At 48.1% G+C, this 25,308-nt stretch overlaps 1 protein-coding gene across 1 annotated transcript in view; it reads left to right on the top strand.

Annotated features, from left to right (window-relative positions):
* Positions 1-25,308, top strand: part of EPHB1 (EPH receptor B1) — a 431,481-nt gene that overhangs the window by 277,456 nt on the left and 128,717 nt on the right. Inside the window, exon 4 of the mRNA XM_059064129.2 lies at positions 11,150-11,305. Within this exon, the coding sequence (XP_058920112.1) occupies positions 11,150-11,305 (156 nt within the window). The remainder of the gene's footprint in view (positions 1-11,149; positions 11,306-25,308) is intronic.

Below are 25,308 nucleotides of genomic sequence, written 5' to 3'. Positions count from 1 at the left end.
TTATCTTAAAGACTTACTATAAATTAGTTTTTAAAGGGAATCCATCAAGGTCTGTGTCAGGGGAATACCTCAAAATAAGGCTTTTCTCAAAGGGTAAAATAAGCACTTCAGTTTGAAAATGTGGGAAGCAGCCTGACTGCCAGCATATGTCCCCTTGCCTGCTGTCCAGAGCGACCAGATTGGCGGTGCTTTTAGAACGCTGGCAGCCAGGCTCTGACGTGGGTGGAGACAGGGCCTGGGGAGGGGACATGTGGGGATTCCCTGCCCTCCCCTTCCCCTGGCATAGCAGTGGGGGTCTAGGCCTGGCAGCCCTGTGGCCCAATGGGTCAGATCAAGATAGAGAACCTTGGGGCCCTTTGGAGTAGCCAAAGCGATCTGACCCTCACTTCCTCCTTGCTGAGTCCCAGGGTCCCCGGGGAGCATCTCTCTGGTGGTGGAGAAGGAAACGGGAAGACCATATCCCCTTAAAGGAGTCTGTCCTGCTGCTGGCAGCATACTGCTGTTCTCTTCTCAAGGACAGAACCCCTCCCGCCCTGTCCCCCCAGCATGGGTTCACCCACCTCCTTCACCACCTGGCTGTGACATCAGCTCTTCTCCAGGAGGCTTTCCTCTGCCCCTGGAGCCCCACATCTAAAGAATTCCACCCTCACTGGCCATCTGCTACCTCTGGATTGAGGGCTCCTCCAGGTCCCCTTCCACTTCTGATTCCCTGCACGTCTGCCCTCACCCCTCAACAATAGCCTTCTTCTTTCCCAAGGTAAAGAAAGTGACTCTTATATCGAACTCAGGGCACATAGGAAGTGCTCCCCAAATGAGACAAGCGTATAAAAGGGAAAGGGCTCTGCTGGGCTAAAGCTTAGGAAGCGGCTCCATGGGGCCCCCAGCTACTACTGGTAGTGCAGGTGGCCCGCTGGGAAGGCACCCTGGTAGCACTGCACCTTCAGGGTCCAGTGACATCAAGTAGATGTTGGGGGTGGGTCTCAGCTAGAGGCCCCTCCCCTAGCAAAGTCCCGAAGGGTTCCTGAGTCTGAAGGACCCTCGGTGGGTGGACTCCTCCAGCCCCGTTTGCAGGCTGGCCTGGGGGAGACAGACTTGGGGAGCAGACCCAGCCAGTTCCCAGGGGAGCTGCCCCCCACCTTCCCCACTCTCCCCTCTCCTACTGTCATTCTCAACCCCCTCAAAGTCGTAGGGACAGTGAACCCACTGCCAGGGTATAGGATTTTTAAAAGAGATCTCCAGGAAGAGGAAAATACCTGGCCCAAGTGGTTGAAGTGTGGAGGGCAGGCTTTCTGGCATTGGTAGGAAAGTAGGGGTACAAGCCAGACAAGGGGTCACCTGGCCCAGTGCCTGGCACCCAGTAGGGGCTCTGCTGAATGAATGAGTGATCCCCGGTAATCACCAGATCCTCTTCTTCTAAATGACTCTGGCCTTTTCCCACTACCCTGGTGATTATCACTCTGTCTGGACTCCTGTGTCTCCCCCTAACTGTCCCCACTCCTCTGACCCCTTCTCTTTCCAGCAGCCAGTGTGATCTTTCAGACACAACAATCTGATGCGTGTTTTTTCCCCATGTTAAACCCAACTGTGGCTTTCATGACCTAAGGATAAAGTCCAGGGGCTGCCATGAGCTCAGGTTACCTCTCCAGACTCAGCCTCCTCCTCGCCAACTGACCCCTGCCCAGCCCACGAACAACTGTCTGCCTGAGCCCGTGGCACTCACACTACACACTGATCGATCATGGAAACACTGCTCTCAGTCTATTGACTGAGTCGTATTTTTTCTCCAGGGCCTTTGCACATGCTTCTCTCTCCGCGTAGAGGGTTCTCTGTTTCCCTTCACTAAAGCATCTTACCTCTGCCAACCTATATGGCTCCTATTCATTCTGTGTGACTTGACTTAGACCTCACTTGCCCAAGACCCTCCCAGACTCAGAGAGGTCCCTGATCCGGCCTCCTACACCGATTACCTCTGTTGGAATTTCCAGTTTAGAGTCTGTCTTCCTCCACTAGGATGTCAGCTCCATGGGGGAGAGCTCTTTGCGTGTTTCATCTATGGGTGGGTCCCAGTGCAGAGCACAGCTCCAAGTTTATAGTAAGTGGCCAATTTAAATACTTTAAAATGAATGACTGATTAAAACATTTAGCCTGGCTCCTTGTGGAAAACACCCAGCTGCTATTTACTGAGGAGGTGCTACATTCCAGAAAGTTGGCACTGATCGTCACAAAGCTATAAGAAGGAAGTTACCCTAGTACCCCCTTTTTGCAGAGGAGGGGGCTGAGGTTGAGGGTTAAGTAACTTTCATAAGATCACATAACCAGTAAGTGGCAGTTTTCATGGACACCAAGGCCAGGATGTTTCCTCTCTACCTGGAGGTCTAGAGCAGAGGTTCTCAAACTGGAGCTGCATCAGAATCTCCTGGAGGGTTTGCAAACACTCAGATTTCTGGGCCTCACCCCAGAGTTTCTGGCTCAGTAGGTTTGGAGTGGGGCCTCAGATTCTGAGTTTCTACAAGTTCTCAGGTGATGCAGCTTCTGCTGTCGGTCTGGAGACCGCAGTGAGAATCTCTGGCGTAGGTCACAGAAAACCCCTGGGTTTGCTTTATGCTACCCCACTACCCAACCACACTGATCTTGGGCCAGGATTGCAGGATGCAGCCCTGAATTCCCTGCTGAGAGGCTCTGATGCCCAGCCCAGCCTCCCTCCCTGAACCTGGCCTTGGCTGTGCTGTGCCCGGCTGTTCCCTAGGGACAGGCGCCATCAGTGACAAGGACTGAAGTGCCTGCCCCTCCCCCTTGGGACACTGCCCTTCTGTTTGTCGTGTTTCAGTCCTGACCAGTGATCTCCCCATTTCACCAAGGCTAAGTGCCCCTGACCCTGACCCCACATCTTTAACAACTTCCGTGCTGATTGATGCATGCTAGGCTTGCTGCTGCTGGAAAAGCTTAATAGCACTGGAAGTTACAGTCTCGTCTGTGTCAAGGTGCCTGCAGCATTCATCAATTTCAGAAGTGTCACCAAGAGTGATACGAGTGTATGACACAGCTAAGTGTTCCCTCCGCGCAGGGCATTACAGCTGGAGGTGGGCCCATGGAGACAGGGACTGGAGACCAATTTGGCCTCGTGTGTGCAGGTTGACATAGACATGAGCGCCGCTGGTCACCTCCTGCTGTGGCCCCTTGAATGCTGTGTGTGCCTGGCAGTCTCTACTGCCAGGTTCCCTCTCCCTACCAGGTTCCCCGGGCACTCCAGGCAAGTGCGGGTCCTGTTCTCTCTGATGCTTGGGGCACTCTTTTCCCTTTGCCTCACCCTCCCATTTCTGCATCAACTTTTACCTGTCCTTCAAGGCCTGTGCATGTGCCACCACCTCCAGGCAGCTTTCCCAGCTCGCCTTTACTCTCCCCTTCCTCCAAAGACCTCTGGCACAGGGCATCTCCGCCTCTGGTGTAGAGCTTTTCTCGGTAAGTAGCCCACTCTGACCTGCCCTGCTCATCTCAGCTCCTTGGGGTTGGAGGTTGACGTCCATACTTTTCTGTCCTCCGCCAAATTTAAAAATGTAGTGATTGAGATTTTCTTTGATTACTCGAGTCCTGTATATACAATGCAAAACATTGGGAAATTATGGAAAAGCACAAAATCATCATCATTGCTACCACTTCCAGTTTTTATTTTACTGCTTATGGTTTATATATATGTTTGCATATATATGTATATGCTTGTATGTGTATGTATAATGATGTTCAAACTCTATAGTTTAAAACTACTTTAAAAATATTTTTCCATGACTTAATTTTAATGACTGTGTAGTATCACACTATACAGATGTTCCATAATTTATCTAGTGAATATTCTATTATTTGACTTTTTTTTTTTTTTTTTCGCGGTACGCGGGCCTCTTACTGTCGTGGCCTCTCCCGTTGCGGAGCACAGGCTCCGGACGTGCGGTCTCAGCGGCCATGGCTCATGGGCCCAGCCGCTCCGCGGCACGTGGGATCTTCCCGGACTGGGGCACGAACCCGCGTCCCCTGCGTCGGCAGGCGGACTCGCAACCACTGCGCCACCAGGGAAGCCCTTATTTGACTTTTAAGTTCTTTTTTTCCCTTCCTTCCTTTCTTTCTTCCGCATTATAAATAACAGTGGTGTAAGCATCCATTAACATAAATCTTTTTCCACATCTCCTTGCTTTTTCTTTAGAAGTAGAATTGTCGGATCAAAACTCTGGACGTTTTGAAGGTCTTAATGGAGAAAAGTTGTAAGAATCCACACTTTGTAGGAGAGTGCCAGTCACCTCTTACCCTGTAATATTAAGATTTTGTCATTATTGTTGTTATTATTTTTTTTTAATCACAGCTTTTATCTTTGGGTCTTATCACAGCAGGCCTTCAATGAACTTACAGTTCAACCAGACGCAGAATGCATGTGCCTACATGTAAGGCCTGTGCTCAGTACCAGGGAGAGGAAAATACAAAGATGGCAACACCTAGCATCAGCCTTCAGATAATTTTCAATCTAGTGCAGTAGTTGGAGTGCTGGCTGGCTGGCTGGCTGGATGCCTGGGAACTACTTCTGTGCTAGTGGTTTTCTCAACACATTGCCCTGACTATAAAGGGAAATGGGGGTTTCACAGGATTCTGGGTCCCACTGGGATGGCCTGGGGTTGTTCAGGGAGACCCATTTCTGGGAAACGCAAAGACTGTTCATGAGCATAGACAAGGAACCCCAGCACACCTCCTTCCCTGGAGTTGCAGAGTCAAGAACTCCTGGGGTCAGCCTCCATAATGTGAAGATGAGGGAGGCACTGGGCTGCAGGTGTGACTCTAAATACTGTACCGGGCTCAATGTGAGGCCACAAGACCTGTGAGTAGAGCCCTGCAGAGCTGTGCGCATGCTCTGCAGGAAGCTCATCCCCTGCCCCGCCCACCACGCCCATTCCAGGGTTCTCAGCAGCTGCTCAGAGCGGCTGGCTCCCTGCTTGTCTTCCATAGCAGGGGCAGAGCCTGGAGACCAAGGGGAGCCTGAGAGGCAGTGAGCTCAGGGCTGTTTACCTCTTTCTTCCCCTCCAGGAGCACGAGCCTTGCCCCTCTCAGTGTCACCCCGCGAGGCAGGCGAGGCAGGCACACCTCCCAAGCCAGCTGATCGGCTGCACCTGCCTTGAGAAAAAGGCACCCGGTTCTTAAGCAGGGGATGAATATTCATCAGCATGAACCTTTGCAAACTCATTTGGGGGAGAAAAATTAGATCAGGAGCAGTAATCAGATTATTAAAAAGAAAAAGCAAGGACAGAAGGCAGAGGCGGAGGGAAGCATCACATTTAAAATGCAAGGAGAGATTTCCTTCCTGCAGAGAAGCTGTGACCCCCCCTGGACCATGCACCGGGAATAGTTAACCTCTCCCACATTCCTGCTGCATAAAAATGTTGTTTTGAGAGGCTTCTGTGGAGCGGGCAGGGGCAGAGGCAGTGTGCACCCTCCACGTACAAAAATTATAATGTTATGAGGTTTTCATTTTATCTTCCTTGGATATCAAGAAAAATTGTGAGAGCTAAAGAGGCTCTGGCGAGTGCTGAGTGACAGGTTAAAGGGCTCCAATAAAGATTAGATGGTCCACTATCTCCTGAGGAAATTGCATAAAAGTGGTTATTCCCTCTTGCTTCTATTAATTTCCTCTTCCTGGCTGCTTGGAAATGCTTCATAACCTGAAGTTGCAGATGGGGACGAGAGGTGCTTTCCATTATCTCAATCACTGCACTGTTTATGAGACACTTAATCTGTTTCTTTATAAAGTAATAGTACTGTAGGTGATGGATTTAGTGTCACTGGAAGGCTGTGTGCAAGGATGGCAGGGGACGGGGTTCTCAACAGCACTGTAAACGCTAGGTAATTTGTTACATCTCCGAGACTCTGAGAAGTTGGGTGGGCGTTTCAAGGTGATCTTCCGGATTTCAGCTAGAGGTCACGTGTACCAGTCCCTTCTTGCTTGAAGGGGGAGGGAAGTGCTGCATGTTTTGCTTGGGGAATGGAAAATGCACACATGCTTAGGGACCTCACGTCTTGTCTCTTCCTCTCTGCTGAAGTCAGAGGCGGGGAAAGAGGTGTGTATGTGGGGTGCCACCTAAAAGCTGCATCTATCACCTGTCTGAACTGTGATCCCCTACAATGGAGGGAAGTCAACCCCCTTTTCTTAAGGAAACGAAGCCATCCGGGCTGCGCTGCTGTCAGAAATGTACAGCCCTCCAAGTCCCAGGTGTTCCATGGACAAAGGTCTTGTGGGAATACACAGCGGCTCTTCCTTTCCCACCCACCTCCTGGAATAGTGATGGAACCCTCCTGGCTGAGATGGAGCTGAGCACTCTCTGACCTAATTTCCCTTCCTACCGCTCCTGTTCTTCCACCTCTTTCCTTCTAGCTTTGTCTTTGCCTCTCTTGAATCTCACTTCCTAGTCGCCACAAGAAAATGCTTCTTCTGGTCCTCGTCTCATAGCGATGGGTCCTCCAAGTCAGGCACTTCCTGCCTGACGGGTCCTCCACCCCCAACGCCGTGCACACATAAGCATAACACAGATGATGCTGTGTGGGAATCAGCCAGCGTTCTATCGTCTGCCTCCTTCCTCACCCCCCCAAGGAAGGCGGGCACCCCAGGGTCTGTCCCCCATCCTCTGTGCCCTGCTCTATTCCTCTAGCAAGGTGCCAAGCTCGCCTAGATCTTCTGTAAAATTTAGTTGAATGAGAGGTTCATGCCTGTAGTGAAAGTGCTGACGATAATTTTAAATCAAGAGAAAGGAAACCCCTGAGGTTTGAAATGATATTAAAGCAAGTAGCTGTGCTATCCCCTTTGAAATTTCTTGACAGTGTGGATATGTGCTTGATTAGATGATCACAGTATTTAATTGTTATTTTTTGAGACTGTGAGGTCTCCAGGCTGCTGGGGTCCCAACCATTCTCTGCTGTGTTACTCCCAACCACTTTATATACTCAGGTGACTTCTCTGGGCTGAGGTGATTGCTTTTGCCTCCCTTGGTCTAAATATTCGTTGTTACACTCTACCCAGCAGCTCCACATATCACCTCTAATTAAAGCTGCTTTTCCTCAAGGAGCAGCACAATTTTCTTATTTATTTTTCTACGTAAATTTGCAGTAAAATAACAATCGTATTCACTTCTATTTCTCATTAGTGGCGTCTGGTACAAGATGAGTTTAAAAAGGCTTTGTGGACTAGCCTGACACTTTAAGCATTATTTAAAGCATTAATTCTATGAGAAAATATAGTCCAAGTCTTATTACAAGTTACAGTCCATTTTGTCACTCTCTCACTTCGTCACAGCTCACCCTTCCCCCTCCCCATATCCTCAAGTCCATGCTCTAGTAGGTCTGTGTCTTTATTCCTGTCTTACCCCTAGGTTCTTCATGACCTTTTTTTTTTCTTAGATTTCATATATATGTGTTAGCATACGGTATTTGTTTTTCTCTTTCTGACTTACTTCACTCTGTATGACAGACTCTAGGTCCATCCACCTCACTACAAATAACTCAATTTTGTTTCTTTTTATGGCTGAGTAATATTCCATTGTATATATGTGCCACAAAGTGAGAGAGTGGCATGGACATATATACACTACCAAACGTAAAATAGATAGCTAGTGAGAAGCAGCTGCATAGCACAGGGAGATCAGCTCTGTGCTTTGTGACCACCTAGAGGGGTGGGATAGGGAGGGTGGGAGGGAGGGAGATGCAAGAGAGAAGAGATATGGGAACATATGTATATGTATAACTGATTCACTTTGTTATAGAGCAGAAACTAACACACCATTGTAAAGCAATTATACTCCAATAAAGATGTTAAAAAAAAAGTTATAGTCCAAATGTTCAATAAATAAACCTAGGCATACTGTTTCTTTATAAATTAGGGAATGCCTACACATAGATTTTAATAAAATATTAACTTATGAAATGTGAATATTAATGAGTTTCATCCATTTTGTAATTATTGACAAATTATATTTTACAGATATAATGATTCTCCCATTATACAAAACAGAAATAATCTGTGCAGAAACACATTCTTCCATTTGGTTCCAGGATTTATTTGCCGACTTTGGGACTCTAAGTTTATATTCTAACCCTCAATTCGAAAAGTTTGTGCAAAGAAGACTTGTTTTTCAAAAGGGACGGGATAAATGGAGGTAAAGCGGAATTAGCACTATTTAACACTTATTGTGCATAGGTAAATTTTCATATTTGAGTTTAATAAATTCTAATGACCTGTGGGAGTTGTTTTGAGAAGTGTTAAATTTCTTTTTTATGGATACTTTATACAGATGAGCAAGTGAGAATGACGTAACTTGCCAGTGATCACCCAGCTAGGATCCAGCAGAGCCAGGAATTGGACCCAGGACTGTTTGATCACTACTTAGTGCTCACTGCCCTGGGGAAGATGGAGTCATACCCCCTCCCAGGGCCTTTCACCCTAACCCTTCTCTAAGCTTCTCTCTCTTAAAGTTCAGCTTGGCCTCCCTCTCCTTCATTTCCTCCCTCTGTGGCTGTCAGAGTCTAGAGACACCCAGTTCCGCCTTCCTTCATCAGAAATCTCAGAGGAAGACACTTCCTAAATCCTCTCTGCCACTTGCGGACATCAGGATGGTTGTTTATGCTGTGAACTTATTAGATGTAAAGCAAGGAGGCTTTTACATGCTGGAAAGAAAGTGAAAACACCTTGTGTCTCTTGGATTGATACATTAAGAAAATTATATGTGGGAGGGCTCCAGTGAATGCATGAGTCTCCACATTCCCCTCCCCCGCTTTCCAGGGAAAGAGCTTCCGCTGTGTTTGGGAGGCACAGGCCTGGGATTTCTCTGTGTTCTCCAGCTCCAGAACTGAATGGAGTGCAGAAACGCTGGGAGATTTACAATAGAAAGGGCCAAGTGCTTCTCATGGGTGATAAGGAAGAGATATGGAAAGAAGAAAGGGAGAGAGGAGGAAAGAAATAGGGGGAGAGACTTTACTGAGTGGGCTTGGAAAGTTAGATCAGCACGCCAAATTCTAGGATACTAGGTGTACCATTCAGCGTTTTCCTTTTGGTGTTGCATTTGTTGAGCCTTTCGTAGAGATTGAATATTTTTGTTTGTTTCTACGGAGAAGTTTATTTGAATGTACTGAGATGGGTAGCAAGTGGCCCATTTTTACATGGGTTACAACAGAAATCCTTAAGAACCTTATTGTAGCACCTAGACAACATTTACCCCGGTACGTTCCAGGAAACTTGAACCCCAGGAGATGCTCTGCAATATAGGGCTTCTTGGTGAGAAAACACAGCATTCTGTATCCCATTTTGGGAAGTCCTGAAACATTCTGTAATAAAAGATGAGATGAACTTTTTAAACCCACAGATTCAAAATATCTGACCACAGGCCCCTTTTGTAAGTAACAGGTGTTAACAATCCTGAGGACATGGACTCCGTTGAACACTCTTGGGTTATGCCATTCCAGGACATTCCGTTTCAGAAATTCCCTCCCATTCAAGATGACCTTCTGCCCCGGGGCACTTCCAGAGTGACCGAAACCCTATACCTCACTTCAAATGAGCAAAGGAGTGAGAAAACTTGCCCAGCATAGGAAACCATTCTTCTTTCTTGTCTTGGTAGAAAAGCTGTGGATACTATTCAAATAGATTATATGTATATCATAGCTATTACTTCTCCCACTGTGTGATTCTGGGCAACTCTTTTAACCTTTCAGTGTCCCAATTTCCTTAGTAACAAAATGGAGCTAATAATAGCTACCCCATAGAAGAATGCATGTAAAGCACTTAACAAGAATGTTAACAGTTGGTGGCTATTGCTACTGTTAAAGAATACTCTACACTTTCCAGGAGGGAACAGTATATTTGGGAAGATGAGCTTTGTATAAGTAGAAACCTTTATAATGGTACTTCTACTATGGCAATGATCACATTGTATTGCAACCGTATGACCTCATTGGATCAAGCACTCCTTGAGGGCAGGCTCTGTTCTCAAAATTCCCTGGATCAGGTTCTCAGCAGGGTCACGGTAAATGTCTGTTGAATGAACTAGTGAAGTATGTAAGAAAGCCAAATGAGTTGACCATGAAATTAGTTTTACCTGATCTCAAAGGAGGATAAGTCAGAGCAGGTTTCTTGGGGACCAGAAGAATCAGGAGCTGAGATAGTGAGGAAGGGCCTCAGGGAAGCAGGGTTGGCAGGGGCAATTTTCTGTGGAATCAGCAAGGCAGAGACCAGATGTCTGGAGTCAAAGGTCTCTGTAGATGAGGCATGGTAAAAGCTTGAGAGATGGCCTAGAGCCAGACATTTTGGGGCATGGCTCTTCACAGGCTGACCCATGGAGCAAGGAGAATAAGTGCCTCATATCTGAGAATAGCTCCAGTGGGCATCGGGCTATACCAGGAGTTCCCAATCTTCCCCACTGACATGTACATGATAGATGACACCAAGTGATGACACATTCCCTGGTGCACTGCCTACAAAGGCATCCTGCTTTGCCCCACCCCCACAAAGCATTTCAAAATGCAATTAAGGGAGAATGATGTTGTTTAGCCAGTAACCTTGAAATCATTTTAATATCTTCTTAAAGAATCACTCATGAATTTCAGCCCTTTACCACCGTTCATAATAAGTGTTAACACAGCTCACAGTTTCCCTCATGTGTGTTGTAACATGGGATTTAAGAACCATGGGTCCAGTTCATTGTCAACCAGGACCTCTTTCCATCCGAGGCCCAGGTGAAATTTCTTCACTGAGTGAATCAGGGTAAGGCCCTGACTGTTAACAGGCGGAAGAGGGAGGGAACGACCGTTTATAGAGCACTTATGCCTCAGACACTGTGCTACACATTAATTCATTTTCTCAATTAAATCTCTCGACACATCTTAAAGGGAAGAATCATTATTCATATTGTCCAAGTGAGAGAAGCCATTGGTACCAGGAAGGCATATTTCACTCAGGATGTTTGAAGACTTGGAAGTGTTAAGTAGGGGTTGCCTCAATCCGAAATGCTCACTTTGTGCAAGGGGGTATCTCAATGTCCTTTTTAACGTGACAGAACGTTTCATTTTCCAGTTCCAGGGAAGGGCCTCTGACTGCCACTCCCATCAATTCTGAGATGGTCTCTTTGTGTTACAGCCTGCCCTGCCGGGATGTTCAAGGCCAGCCAGGAAGCTGAGGGCTGCTCTCACTGTCCCTCCAACAGCCGATCTCCTTCAGAGGCATCTCCCATCTGCACCTGCCGGACTGGCTATTACCGAGCAGATTTTGACCCCCCAGAAGTGGCATGCACTAGTAAGTATCTAGCAGGGGCTCTGGGGTGGGGAGTTTGGTTGTCCGATAGTGCAAGTGGTGGGCCTAGGGCAGGGAAGACTGAAGAGAGCATGCTCCAATTGCACAATACAAAGCAGAGACGTTGGCTGTGGTGCTGAAACGGACAGCTCCTTGCTGGGCAAGCAGGGCCCCTCTCTCCGTAGTATCCGGTCAAGATTTTTTTCTTGGCCCCCTCCTCTCAGATGGGAGGGCCTTCCTCCTACCCAAGGAAGACAACTTATGCCCACCAGATGGTTAAAAAATGTCAACTGGAGAGTTCTTTGAGTGCAAAATCAAGATGCGCCAGGATGTTGCAACAATTCCTAGTAACCCTTCCAGTCACCTCCTCCAAGAAGCCACCTTGGTCTTGACAGATGAGAACATCCTCTCTTTTCACTGGGCTTCCTGTACCTCTGTGACCAGGCTCCCTCAAAACTCTCCAGATTTCATTAATTGTCCAATTATTCTGCACTTGCCTTCTTGGTTACCAATGAAGGTCCTTGTGTGCCAGCTCCGTATACTCATCTCCCTGTGTCCCTTCCAGAGCCTAGTGGTGGTGCATCCATCCCTCTGCCAAATGACAAGACCAGAGTCCTGGCCTGTGTGCACTGAGGCGGAAATTCTAGGGGCTGGGTCTAGAGCGTCAGCTCCACCACTCTCCCCCTCTCTGCTGTAGAGGGAAGGGCAGTCATCCTGCCAAAAGTGGAGGTGGCAACTCCACTCCCTGGGGAGGGATGGAGGAGGGGAGAATTTCCTCACAATCTTCTCCCTTATGATCCACAATCGTGGGGAGTCAGGAAGCACTGCTCTCCCTGCACAGCACTTTCAAGAACTTGCTCCTCCTCTCCTAAGTGTAGCAGCCCTGAAATAGGGATGCTTTTCCTTCTCAGTATTCCTGTTGCATTCAGAAGTCAGTGCTCCAGGTTAACCTCTAATTCTGCTAGAACTTTCTTCTGGGTTGGATGCTGTTGCCTGGATACCTCTGAGCAAGGACCTTCCCTTCGCCTCCTCTGACCAAACTCTTTCCACCCATCCCCAGCATAGAAAGGCACAGACAGAGCATTTCATGCATATTTGCAGTTTGATGAACAGAAAAAAAATGACTGAGCTCCAAGTAGAATCATTTCTTAATTCTGGCCTTGCAGATTACATAATCTTTGCTGGATAAAAAGGAAGAATGAAAGTGCCTTCTAGACCAAGGTCCTAAGGTCAATCAATGCTTATAGATTTGAACTGAGGAAAAGCTCATCCTCTTATAAACTGATTTTTCCCCAGACCTGCCTGGGTTGGTATGAACAAAAATGATTCCATTTCTTCTGACTAGAGTCCCTGTCTTTCTGTTGTGTTATCCCATCTACTGATTTCTGAGGTTCCCCTGCGTGTCTCTGTAGGCTTGAGAAGCATTGTTTAATGTACTTCTTTAGAAGCCACTTAGGATGCTGAATCTCTGCTGCCTGGATGTCCAGACCAAGGGCCAGTCTCCATGATTGCCAAAGCCCAGGTCTCACAGCTTCCCTTCTGGAAACATTCCACTGCACTCTGCTCATGGATCCTCTCTGATTGGCCAGGCTCCTTCTGCAGATAAATTCATGCAAATAAAAGTCTGGGTCCCCAGCTTCCCACCTAGGGAAGTTCAGCAGACACACCCTGTAAACCCATCCAACCCCTGGACAAGGCCACCTAGAGAGAAGGTAGACCAATAACCAGAGGCTCAGAATACTGATGTGGAGATCCTTGCTGTATAACACCTCTCCCATCCGCCTCTCACCTGACATCTCCCATCTACCTTCCATCACCAGACCTGAAGTGCTTGAACCAACAGGACTGATTCCCGGCATAAACAGGAACATCCCAGAGCCTTCACTCTACACATTGCAGACCCTCACTCTGCGCTGCTTACCCATATTCTGAGTCCAGCTCATTAAAATCAGACCTCCCAGGCTTTTCTCTCCTGTCCTGGTCCAGCCAACTCTGAGTTAGGGACACCTTCCCATCCACTGTGTCCCACCAAAATCTCCTCAACTTACCCAGAGTGGGGGTGAATGCTGGACATGCCTGGGGGTGTCACCACACCCTGTACACAGCCCTGTGCTCTTTTCCCCCCGAAGGAGAGCGCTAGGGTCAGCCCAGAAATTGCCAAATCAAAACCACACTTGCCTGTGAAGGTCAGGCCAAGAGCTGCTCAGGGACGCATTGTCTGGCTCCCTGCCCTGGCCAGCAGGGGCCAGCAATGGGTGAGAGGACACAGAGGCCAGACTGGGCAGCAGCACAATACTAGGCAAAACAAGTGTAAATAAACCTATTATTTTACTGAGCCTCATTATATATTTGATTTATCGTGTGCCAGGGAAGTACTGTATGAAAAAGTCAATTTGTTGGCTTTTATAATCTCATTAGGCTTTCCTTTTAAAGCATTCTAATTGGAGGCGCCATCTGTTCTCTTAAAAAGGCATCACACATCACCACAGTAAATAATTATTCAGATACAAGGAGCATATCTGGAGCTGTGGAGGTCAGGCACAGCCCTGCACCATGACCTGGGGGCCCAGCTGGTTCTGCAGGTGGAGCAAGGCGGCCAGCATGGGCCCAGCCGGCTGACAGAGGGCGGTGGGGGGTAGAAAGGGCCCAGGTACTTGCTCACTTCGCAAGTGCATTCCTCTGTCCATCCAAGCAGGAGACGGTGATGGCCCGGTAGGGTGCTGGGAGGACCCAGGCAAAGAGGAGGTCTGTTCTAAAATGTACAGGATAGCTGGCATCTACAGTGTTCAGGTCCCATGGGTGTCAGGGAAAGGGGACACAGTGTCAGAAGCTTCCAAGAGCCTAGGCGTCAGGTGTGACCTGTTGCCACCGTCTTTAAATGAGGTTGTATCAAGAGTCATTCACTGACAATATGGAAAAGGTTACAAAGAATCTTACGATTTAAAATGTACTCTTTTACAAGGCTAAAACTATCTATAGTGTGCTACAAGTGAATGTTTTTAATGAATCATGTTAATCTCATGAAATGAGCACATATGTATTCATTGTATTTTTTTATTGTGTTCAAAATGTTAGTTTATTCTAAATTAATCTAAACATTTAGAATGCATGACAACTTTTGTAGCCCTATGTCGACATGTCTTCATTTTCTTTTTAATCTCCTGGGAGAGCCTGTCATCTCCTTGACCTCTGAGAGGCTCTGGTATCCCTGTGTGTCCAGCCTTGTCCTTGACAATGTTCATAGATTCAGCAGGGATTTGAGCACACCCCAAGGCTGAGGTGTCAAAGGGGTCGGAGTGGGATTCAAGTGAAGTGAGACGAGGGGCCTTAGGGAACTCGGCGAATGAGTCTGTGATGATGTATTTCTGCTGGTCTTGGACACCCAGCTCCCTTCTTCCTTCTTCCTCATCCTCCTTGCACCTCTGCCAAGCCTGGCATTCTGGATCTGTTGCATCAGTATCTGGTCGACTGCCTCCTGGTACAGCCATGGCCCCAGGCGCTCATGTTCAGGAGGAGGCCTTGTCCCTGACAGGCTCTGGAGGGACGGAAGGGAGGACCAGGAGGCTGATGTCAGGGTTTAGGGTGCACACTGCAGCATGTCAGGACTGCCCTCAGAGAAAGGGGCAACCTAAGCCATGGATGGGATGAGGTGGGAGCTTGGGGGATGGCTAGAGGCAGGTCACAGGTGACCTCACCCCTCCCTGCTAGCAAAACCCTCTGAAAGAAGCCAGGCTACACAGAGTGGACAGTAGGGACCAGCTTTAATGAGGAGTTACCAAAGGGCCACTTACAGCAGGGGGGGAGGGGGAGACGTCAAGGGGAAGGTGCAGCCCCACCCTCCAGAGGGGTTGCAGAGGTTGTAGGCTGGGGAGCTGAGACCCTGAAGTTTTTCTGAGCTTCAGCTGAGGAAGTTGCAGCTTTCTCCCTCCTGCTGTCTCCCTGGGCCACTGCGCAGAGGCACTGAGGCCCCCTGGGGAGTCCTGGCATCCCCAACTGCCCCAACCTTGAGTGGGTCCTCGGAAGGCGTATTGAATCATCGATTTGCATGTAGCACTCGGAAGGTAGGCTTGACACTTCACAGACAAAAGTTTGAATCCTGACTCTGTCTCTTACCATCTCTGTGACCTTGAGCTAATGTCTTAACTTGTTTACATTCTGTCATTTTCTTCTCATGACCTCATAATAATGTATGCCTTTCTGGATTGTTACGAGGATTAAGCAAAATCATTATGGAGCCTTTGGCGCAGTGCCTGGTTCGTAGTAAACTCTCAATCAGTGTTAGAACTTGCTTTGGTTATATCCCTGGAAAGTGTGAAGATTGCAGCAGATATGGAAGCTTCCAGCACGATAGGAGATCTAAAAATAAAAGTGACGTCCTTAGGGAGAGTACAGGTTTGACGCCAGCCCCATGGGTCACAGCAGAATCCATCGTGTGGCTCAGATCAGAGTCACTATTCACCTTAGCCTGGAGATCCTGATGAAAACCAACCAGAAGGTGACAGCCACTGGGAATGGACGGGCTGTAGGAGGGGGAGGCGCTGATAGAGCATCCGAGAACTCCAGACACTGCTGAGCCCTCTCCTCCAGGACGGAGATATGCTGAGAAGCTGGGCAGGAGTGGCCACTGAGGAGACGGGCTATCAGTTCTCAGGGAGCAGGGGCTCAGTGACTCCTCAGGCTCAGACTCGTTTCTTTCACAGGAGGGTCTGACGGCCCTGGAAGTGTGACGGGCGGGACATCAGGAGAGAGGTGGCAGCCAGAAACGTAGGAGGAAGTGTGTGACAATGTGAAACCAAGCACTGAAATGCATGTCTTCAGTTTTAAGTAATTTCTATTTACAGGGGGAAGAAATGGAAAGGAGGAATTTATGAAGCAGGTGAAAATAGATAATTATGCTTTATAAAATTGCTGTCTGTGAAAAACTATGCAAAAGGGCTGGTGTAAAAATAATTACCTTGTTACATTTCCGACCACAGAAACCTTTTTTTCTGCACCCACATGGGAGAAACTTTGATGGATCACAGAGACAAGCTAGTGCTTGTCTTGTTTCTTTATTTCTCCTTCAAATACAATGGGTTTTCCTCTGCAGTTTTGATTATAGAGGTGGAGTGAAAAGGGGCTCCAGAGATCATTGTCTTGTCCCCTGACCCCGCCTGCCGTCCCCTCCCATGGGGGGCACATTGGCGGCCAGCCCTCCAGGGTCCCCCAGAGACCACCCCTGAGCTCCCTCCTGACTCAGAGAGGTGGCTGGGAAGCTAAGCAGCAAGGCAGGCACTTTGGGTGTGGATCCCAAAGGTGTGTGACCTGGGGCACGGGACGGCCTCTGTGAGCAGGGGCTTCTCATCGGCTGAGTTGGGCATGATGGAACTCAAATTAGGAGGTTGTGGGAATTAAATGACAGGATGTCAGGCAAGCCCCAGGATGGAAACTCGGGTCTGTCTGCTTCCAATGCCACGACCTCATACGCAGTTAGAGCTACAGTTTGGTAGCTCTTAGGAGCATGTTGTAGATGTAGATGGTCATGGCAGGGATAGAGATTTGCTGTTACTCTCACTCTTGAATCTGTACCTCTCACAGAGAAGGATAAGAATCCAAGCTTCCCTCCGCCATCTCTGCCTACTCCCGTTTCTCTCTTTTACGCTCATGTTCCATCCTTTAAGGGGCTGGCAGCTGTTTCCCTCTCTCATCCCAGCTGTCCAAGGCAGCAGAGTGGTCCCCTATGATGCAGGGAACATACTCCTTGGATGGACTTCCCAGGAGTGTGGCACTGCCCAGACCCTGGTCTTTGCAGGCAGGGTGGGTGGAATGGAGAAGAGGGTAACGGGGCCCAGAAGATGGGAAGAACCTTGGGATGACAGAGAAAGAAGGGAGTCCTCTGCAGCCAGGTCTCATGGCCTTCGTGGTGCTGTAAAACGTCTGTAAGGACATCAGATCATAACCTCGTCCTGCCAGTCCTGGGTCCTGATGGCTTATGCTTGACAAGTTGGCCAGGGATGGTTACCTTTGTAGCAGTGTTTTGTTTGTTGGTTGGTTGGTTGGTTTTGCGGTACGCGGGCCTCTCACTGTCGTGGCCTCTCCCGTTGCGGAGCACAGGCTCCGGACGCGCAGGCTCAGCGGCCATGGCTTGCGCACCCAGCCGCTCCGCGGCACGTGGGATCTTCCCGGACCGGGACACGAACCCCCATCCCCTGCATCGGCAGGCGGACTCGCAACCACTGCGCCACCAGGGAAGCCCTGTAGCAGCGGTTTTTAGATGCAGTGCTTGGACGAACAGCCTCAGTATCACCAGGGAACTTGTGAGGAATACAAATTCTCAGCCCCTCCCTAGACCTCCTTGATGAGTTACTCTGGGGATGGGGAGTGGGGAGGAGAGGAGGCAGAGATCTGAGTTTTAACAAGACCTCCAGATGATTCTGAAGCTCGCGGAAGTTTGAGAACATTGCTTTAGAATTAGGTCATATTTCTCTGTCCTTTGCCTCATGACTCCTGGGGAGAAAGGCCACTGAGTGAATTCCTGCAGACTGGGACCACAGGCCTGCCCCTCTCCGTCAATGTCTTGTGTAGCAGGCTGGAGAGACAGAGAGAAAGAGAGGGAGAGAGAGAGAGGGGGGCTACGAATACATGCGTGAGGAAGAAGAGAAGAGGGGATGTTGTGATGGGAGGGTGTGTCTGTGTTTGAGTGTTTCAGGGAGGCTCTCACTTGTTCTCAGAACCACCCACCTGCTCTGGCCCAGTTTCCATTTTGTTCTCAGTCTTGGGTGGTGGGACCAGTGGTGGGGGAGAGAGAGTGGAGACCAGAGAGCACGACCTGGCTGGAGTGGGCTCAGGGAGAGCTGAGGGGGAAACTGAAGCAGAAGCAAAGTGCCTGGTGGGGACCATTCCCCTGAGCTCAGATGGGAGATCAGGTGGGCTGGGTGATGGGTGATGGGCCTCACCCCTCAGGTGGTCCGCCATGCCACCTAGCAGGAAATAGGTCAAGAGGTAACCTCTGGGGGCCACTGCTTCAGGGAGGGGCCCTTCAGTCCAGTAGGGCAGGAGGATCCCCCAGGAGGACAAACACTCCACAGGACACAGGAATCCAGTGTTATAAATTGAGGACTGTTTGCTCGCTAGTCTACATGCCTTCACATTGGGGGTGATTTTAAATACTTTTCAAATCCCAGCCTTTTCAAAAGCACTTACCTCATCATCTAGGAGTTGCAACCTATTAAAAGAGGGCAGCTTTAGTCAAGGTTAGTTTCACTATTCATTGCTGATCAGGGTTTTAGTAAAATATCCACCATGTGCCCCTTTCTATAGTCAAAGGTGCCGCTTGATTTTACCCTGTTTTGTGATCCACACTGCATATAAAAATATATCATTTGTGTTTTGAGGGGGAGGTAATCTGCGTGTTCCTTGAGATGAAATTCCAACAGGGGTCACAGATAAATAAGAGTCATAGGGTAAGCTGTTTCTCAGAGTGCCTGGATTTGGATAGTGTATACATCTAGATGCAGAATTGAGGGAGTGTGACAGCAATCTGAAAGCTATTTATAACTGTCAGTGCCGTTTCAAGAAGGGTCAGCGTTACCTGTGTACATGGGCTTTCACACTTCTATCATCTACAATTTCTTTTCACAGTTGTTGGACCCAAGTGGGTATAACCCTTAGGAGGCATCATATAGCTCTAAGTTTTAAGCTGATAGCCGGGCACAGGCTCTGCTGTTTCTGCTTCAGCTTTTCCTCTTAAGAGCATTTCATCTCATGGGCATTTGGAGTCACAGATTATTAACACTCTGAGCAACCTTCTAGGTCTTGCCACCCGAACTCCTCCCGAGCGTCAGCCCTGTCTCTCCAACAACCCTGAGAGGCAGTCATTCCATTTTTAGTTTTCTGAATATTTGTGATGACGGACAGCTGGTATATTTTGCAGGGCAGCTCCACTCCACTGTTAGGTAGCCATCACCCATCATTGTAAGAGAGATCTTCTGGACCTTGGATCAGGCACTGCCTTCCTCCCCTCCTCACCACTGGTCCACCATTGGGGACCAAAGTCCTGCAGGTGGAACCAGGGGTTCCAGCGCTACGAACAATTTCCTTATCCTTCCTTAATCACCTACTGTAGGCAAAGCATTGGTTATAGTATCTACTCCCCAACATGTATGATTTCCTGAACCCCAGTGTCCTTTTCTGAATCTCACATTTATCAATACAACTCTTAAAACATGGCAGCCAGAATGAAACATATGACCCTCGCTCCCGAGCAGGGTCCAGTGGAAACTTGGTGGATTTTCTCCTGTGACTGGGATACTGGTGATTGTTCACTTTGGTTGCAGCCTCTCACATCGTGGGCTCCGACCATACTTTTTGACCACTGAACATTCAAAGTTTTTGTTTGTCCCTTTAGGAAATGCTGCCCATCTGGGTCTCCCCTTCTCTGCACTTACACATGTAACTTCAGACATTTTGCCTTGTGGATTTGGGCACCATGCTCTTTCAGGTATAGACCATTTTGAAGACTGATTTCAATGGACAAGCATTAGCATAATTGGTAGGAGTGTGCTCTCTGGTGTTTGGGTTCAAACATTGCTCCGACGTTTGCCAGCTATGTGATGTGGGGCAAGTGACAGGGCTCTGTGTCTCCACTTTCTCATTCAAAAAGTGGGTATAGTGTTAGTGTCTGCCTCACTGTGTCATCAAGGGTATAAATGGAGTAATGCTATTAAGAACAGTGTTTGGCATTGTCCAAACCGGAAGCATTCAATGAAAGTACGATATTTTATTTTACTACTATTATTGGAGTTGCTCACCCTACTTTTGTGCTATTTTCAAAGCAGCTAAAATCCAAGCACTAGAATTATCGTTTCGCTAACATCTCTTCCTTCGGCACACAAATATCTCTGTACTTTTTTCAGTTACCATTCTTAAAACCTAGCTATACTCTTTATATTCTTTTTCTCTAAAGGCTCATACATGTTTAAAAGAAACAATGTCATTTGGCCTGACATATGTAGAGACCCATGCTGGGTTTTGTCATTGTCTCCTTGAGGCTCACCATGCACTGATTTAACTATGAAGTATCAGAAGTAGGAGGGGATTGAGGTACATTTTATTTATTTAATCTACTTTCTTCTCTATTTTGAACATCGGAACAAAACTGTCTACCCCATGGCTCTAGGACCCTCTGTTGTCCTGAATGTTCCTTGCTGGCCTTCAGGCATTGGCTCTGATGTCTCATTTGCAGGCACTGATCCCAGGTGGGGCTGGTCTCAGAGGGATGCTGGAATTCGATGGCAGCTGTAGCTCAGGGTCCTTAAATCTTCTCTGCTCCAATTCTCCTCCTCAAAGGAGGAGACAGTCTGAGGCATGTGGCTGTACAACCTCTGTCTTCTGCCAGCATCTTACCTCATCCCCAGGAAAGGAGATGCACGCTCTGAATATTCTATTCAGATCTATTCAGGTGTAGGGCTTTCTCTGTCCGCTAGACTGGAAGCTGTGGACATGCTGATCTGATTTTTTATCCGCTCTGTGGCCCTGCATGGTAGGTGCCCAACACAGCCAGGTGGTAAGAGCCCTGCTCTTGGGATCAGGTAGACCAGACTTGACTCTTGGCTCCACCCCTCCTCTGCCATGGTTACTTAACCTCTCTGAAACTCTGTTCTTTTCCATAAAATGAAGATACACTTTATTATTGTGCCAAGCTGTGATGATGTATATACCTAACTCAGTGTCAGACGTATGGTAAGTGCTCAAAAAATTGTCTTTGTTTCGGTCGTTATGAATAAGGTTTGAGTCATATCTGAATTGCACGGTCCAAAATAAGAACAGAAAAAAAAAGTGTGGGGGAAATGGGCATCTTAGGGCAGTTGCTCCTGGAGAGTCATCCTAGGTTGGCTGGAATCTCACACCATCACTCCCATCTCCACCCCATCACGATGTGACCACAAATCCGTGTGTTACCTGTGCAGACCACCTTGGTCCCCAGCTCCTCATAGGTGGTCCCCAGCTGTGACTAAGGTCCTGGTTCCCCTAGTCTGCCTTCTTCCATCCATGTAACCCAGAATCTTATCCCGATCCAGTTCCAACACCAGAGGCCAAGCCCAAGTCCCATAGGGAGGGAGTCAGGTCTGGGACTCCCTCCTAGCCCTCCAGCCAGTTTCTTCTTTGCAATCACCTTTCAAAATCACCACTGCCAATCAGTCCTGGAACTGATATGGACCCACTGCGCCTCTCTGTTATGGATCATTGACCCTGTCCAGGGACTGGGCTCAGAACCTACCCTCAAACTACATTACACTGGGTGGGATCACTGGCTCCACCCCTGTTTTCATTCTCTGGACCTCCAGCTGCCATATTGGAAACCTGGCACTAGCCAACCCTTTCCCAGGCCAGAACTGTGATCTTCTGTATGCCCCAGTTGGCTAAAACATGTGAATGCAGCAAGGCAGTTAGAGCCAGAGACCCACAGATGTCCCTGATGGCTTCCCTTGGGTGTGACAAACACCAAGAGCCCCAGGTATCTTTGACTCTCATCAGAGATTTAGAAGGAAGCCACTTTCAACTTAGTCTAAGGGAAGATTCTGAACACTGTCCAAGAAAGTGAAGCCCCTGAGTGATTAGTGATCTGCTCCCAACTGGAAGTGTACAAAGAGGTACTGGTGATGCCTTCTGAATTGTGCGGGAGGTTGGGTGAAGCGGAAAGAAATGAGTCTCATAGTCAGTGTGGGAATGTCCATGCTGTCTGAATTATGTGTGGCATCGGACCAGGACAATAGCATTTTAGAGTAATTTATTTTGAAACTTTGTGTTGGTCTTCTGAGAAACTTTCCACACAACTAGCTGTAAAGTGTACAGTTGGAGCCAGACAACTGAGAACTGTTATGACAGAGGATTGGCTATGGGCTAAAAGTCTGGACTCCCCAGTGGGTAAATGATCACGGATGACTTTGCAGAGAGAGAGCAGGCTGCAGTCTGAAGTCCACTGTGGAAGGACCAGGATTCCGTCCAGCTTGTGCCAGAGACCACCTCTGCCCCACTCAATCAAGGTGCTCTGACTCTGAAACCACTTTAAGAAGGGGGGCTTGTCTCAGGGGTTGATGGGTAGAGGGCCAAAAGCCACTTGGACACAGAGATTGCTCTGTCCTCCCTCCCCATTCTGTAGAGAGAAGGTTGGGGTAATGGTAGTGTTGGTGTGTGTCTTCCCCCCGCCCCGCCTCTCGTGACCGTGGGCTTAGACTTGCCAAGAGATGCCCAAGGTGGCCTTTTGAGCAGCCCCTCTGGGGCTCATCTCACGAGCTCTGTTCATCTTGGAAATGGCAATAAAGGAAGCTCCACCTTGCAGCGTGGAGTGAGGCCGGCATGACAGCTGTGCAGTGAGATGTGGCTTGGTGCAGGCTGCCTCTGTTGGTGGGTGATCGGGAGCCTGGAGGGCAGGTGGGCCATGGAAAGCCATGGTCACCACCGAGCCCTGTCCGTGCTCAGTGAACAGAGATGGAGAGCAACTCTGTTACTCCAGAGAGGATGCTGTTTGCTGGCCAGCACAGGGGAACTTGCTTATGAGGTGAGACTTCACTCTCCCTGTGAGCAAAGGGCAAACTTTGCTAGTGCCTGTCAACTGTGGAAGGACCAGGGCTTCCTGGTCCTTCCAGGGCTGTAGGCAGCTCTGATGAGGTTAGCCATGCCCGTACCTGCTCTCCCTGCATGGGGAAGGCTGTGCACCACCACGGCCGAGGGCAGAGGCCTCTTCTGAGTGGACCCCAAGTGCTGTGTGCCTGGTGCTCCCCGACACAAGCCACAACCGACTGGATCAGGAACATAAGTGCCAAACAGTAAGCCTAACCTAACAGCTGGTGCTGATTAAGCACCTGACATGGACTTTCTCAATTAACCTCACAGGATATAAGATAGCTACCTCTGTTATTCCTAATTTATAGATGAGAGAACTGAGCCCCGGCAAGGCTAGTACCCTAGCTCACACATTCGTGAGTGTCAGGGCCCGATTTCTGCCCGGACCTGACGGGTTCAGGGCTCCCTACCCGCAGTGCTGGGCTGCGTCCGTCAGGAAGAAAGACTGTTGGCTCTGAGCTGGCCCGACTACACAGTAATGCTGATGCCTGCTTGAGACGGTGAAGGATTGCATTTCATCGGTCAAGATTCGTCCTGTGATCTCCGTGGAAGTGGCTGGGAAATGTGTCTTCAGTGAGACCGGGGAAGAGAGGAGAGTTGGGGTGGTGGTGGAGGGGAGATGGCAGAGGGGGGAGCAGGGGGATGGGGGGAGGGGGAGGAAGAGCAACCTCTGCTGTGTTATACAGTTCCCCATAGGTGGGCATTTAGGCCAACACAGTGTTTCACTAATACGAACAATACTGCCATGAAAACGCTCAGATATACCTTGGGGACACATAAGCCTGTATTTGTGGAGGAAATTCACCTAGAAATAGAATTGCTGGGTTACTGGGCACACACACTCAGAAAGCCAGTCAATACCACCAAAGTGCTTCCCCAGAAGACTCGACCAAATGACACGCCTACCAGTGGTGTACATCTTGCTTCCCCACTGGCAGGCCCAGTGTTATCAAGACTTCTGGCTTTTGCCAATTTGACTAACCTCCTAGTAATTTTGATGGTATTTCCCTCATTATAAATTAGTGTTTGCTTTTCATATGTTTATTGACCAGTTTATTTTGTCTTCTGGGAACTGTTTATAACATTTGCCCTTTTTCTATTTTTAAAAATTGATTTCTAGATGCCTATTAATTATATGTGACATCTTGCCCCCCAGCCCTGTACTTATTTTTAACTCTATTTATAAGTGCATTTGTTGGCATTATCGAGGTTTTTAATTTTTGAGCTCATACCTGACCATCTTTTTCTTTCTGGTTTGGAGGATTTGCATCTTGACTTTTTGCCTTGGTTTTGTATATGTCCTCCCCACTCTAAGGTATAAAGACACTCTCATATTTTATTTTAAATCTTTATATAGAGTTTATTTTTAGCTCCTTCCTCCATCTAAAATTTATTTTTGTGTAAGATGTGATATTGGTATTCTTATTTCTCTTATTAAAAGTAACATCCCGGGGCTTCCCCGGTGGTGCAGTGATTAAGAATCTGCCTGCCAATGCAGGGGACGTGGGTTTGAGCCCTGGTTAAGGAAGATCCCACATGCCGTGGAGCAACTAAGCCTGTGCACCACAACTACTGAGCCTGCGCTCTAGAGCCTGTGAGCCACAACTACTGACCCTGCGTGCTTCAACTACTGAAGCCTGTGCGTCTAGGGCCTGTGCTCCACAACAAGAGAAGCCACCACAATGAGAAGCCTGCACACTGCAACAAAGAGTAGCCCCCACTCACCACAACTAGAGAAAGCCCGCACACAGCAATGAAGACCCAATGCAGCCAAAAATAAATAAATAAATTTATTTAAAAAATAACATCCTGTGAGCTCCATCTGAATTGTCCAAAATATTAGTGAGATAACTCTTTTATTACCTACTAAGTGACTGTACAGACTTATCTTTATTCTTTCCCATTGATTGTTTAGTCTTTCCTGGAACCAGTTCTAAGCTGTTCTAAAGATAGTAGCTTTATAGTATGTTTCAATAACTGGTAAACCAAGTCTGTACATGTTATTCATTGTCAAAATATCTTGCCAATTCTGAAACATTTTTATCTTCAAGATGAGCTTTGAAATCAGCTTGGCACAGCTCATTAATCAATCCTATTACATTGATTGGGATAGCATTGACTAGAGGGATTACTTTGGAGATGACTGTCATCTTTATGATATGCATCTCTTCATCCAGGAGCATGCGTTCAAGTCTTCTTTTGTGCCCTTAAGTAAAGTTTTATAGTTGTCTCCATACAAGTGTTACACAGGTCTTGTGAGATTTAATTCTACATATTTTATGGGTTTTGTGGTATTGAGAATAGGTAACTTTTTTCATTGTATTTTCAAAGAGGTTATGATTATTGTTAGCAGATGACTTCCTGGTGGTGGGAGTAGTGAGCTTCCCATCACTAGAGGAATC

The sequence above is a fragment of the Kogia breviceps genome, chromosome 5 (genome assembly GCF_026419965.1).
Source record: "Kogia breviceps isolate mKogBre1 chromosome 5, mKogBre1 haplotype 1, whole genome shotgun sequence".
NCBI lineage: Eukaryota > Metazoa > Chordata > Mammalia > Artiodactyla > Physeteridae > Kogia > Kogia breviceps.
The sequence above is the reverse complement of the archived record's forward strand: the minus strand, read 5'-3'. Positions and strand labels throughout refer to the sequence as shown.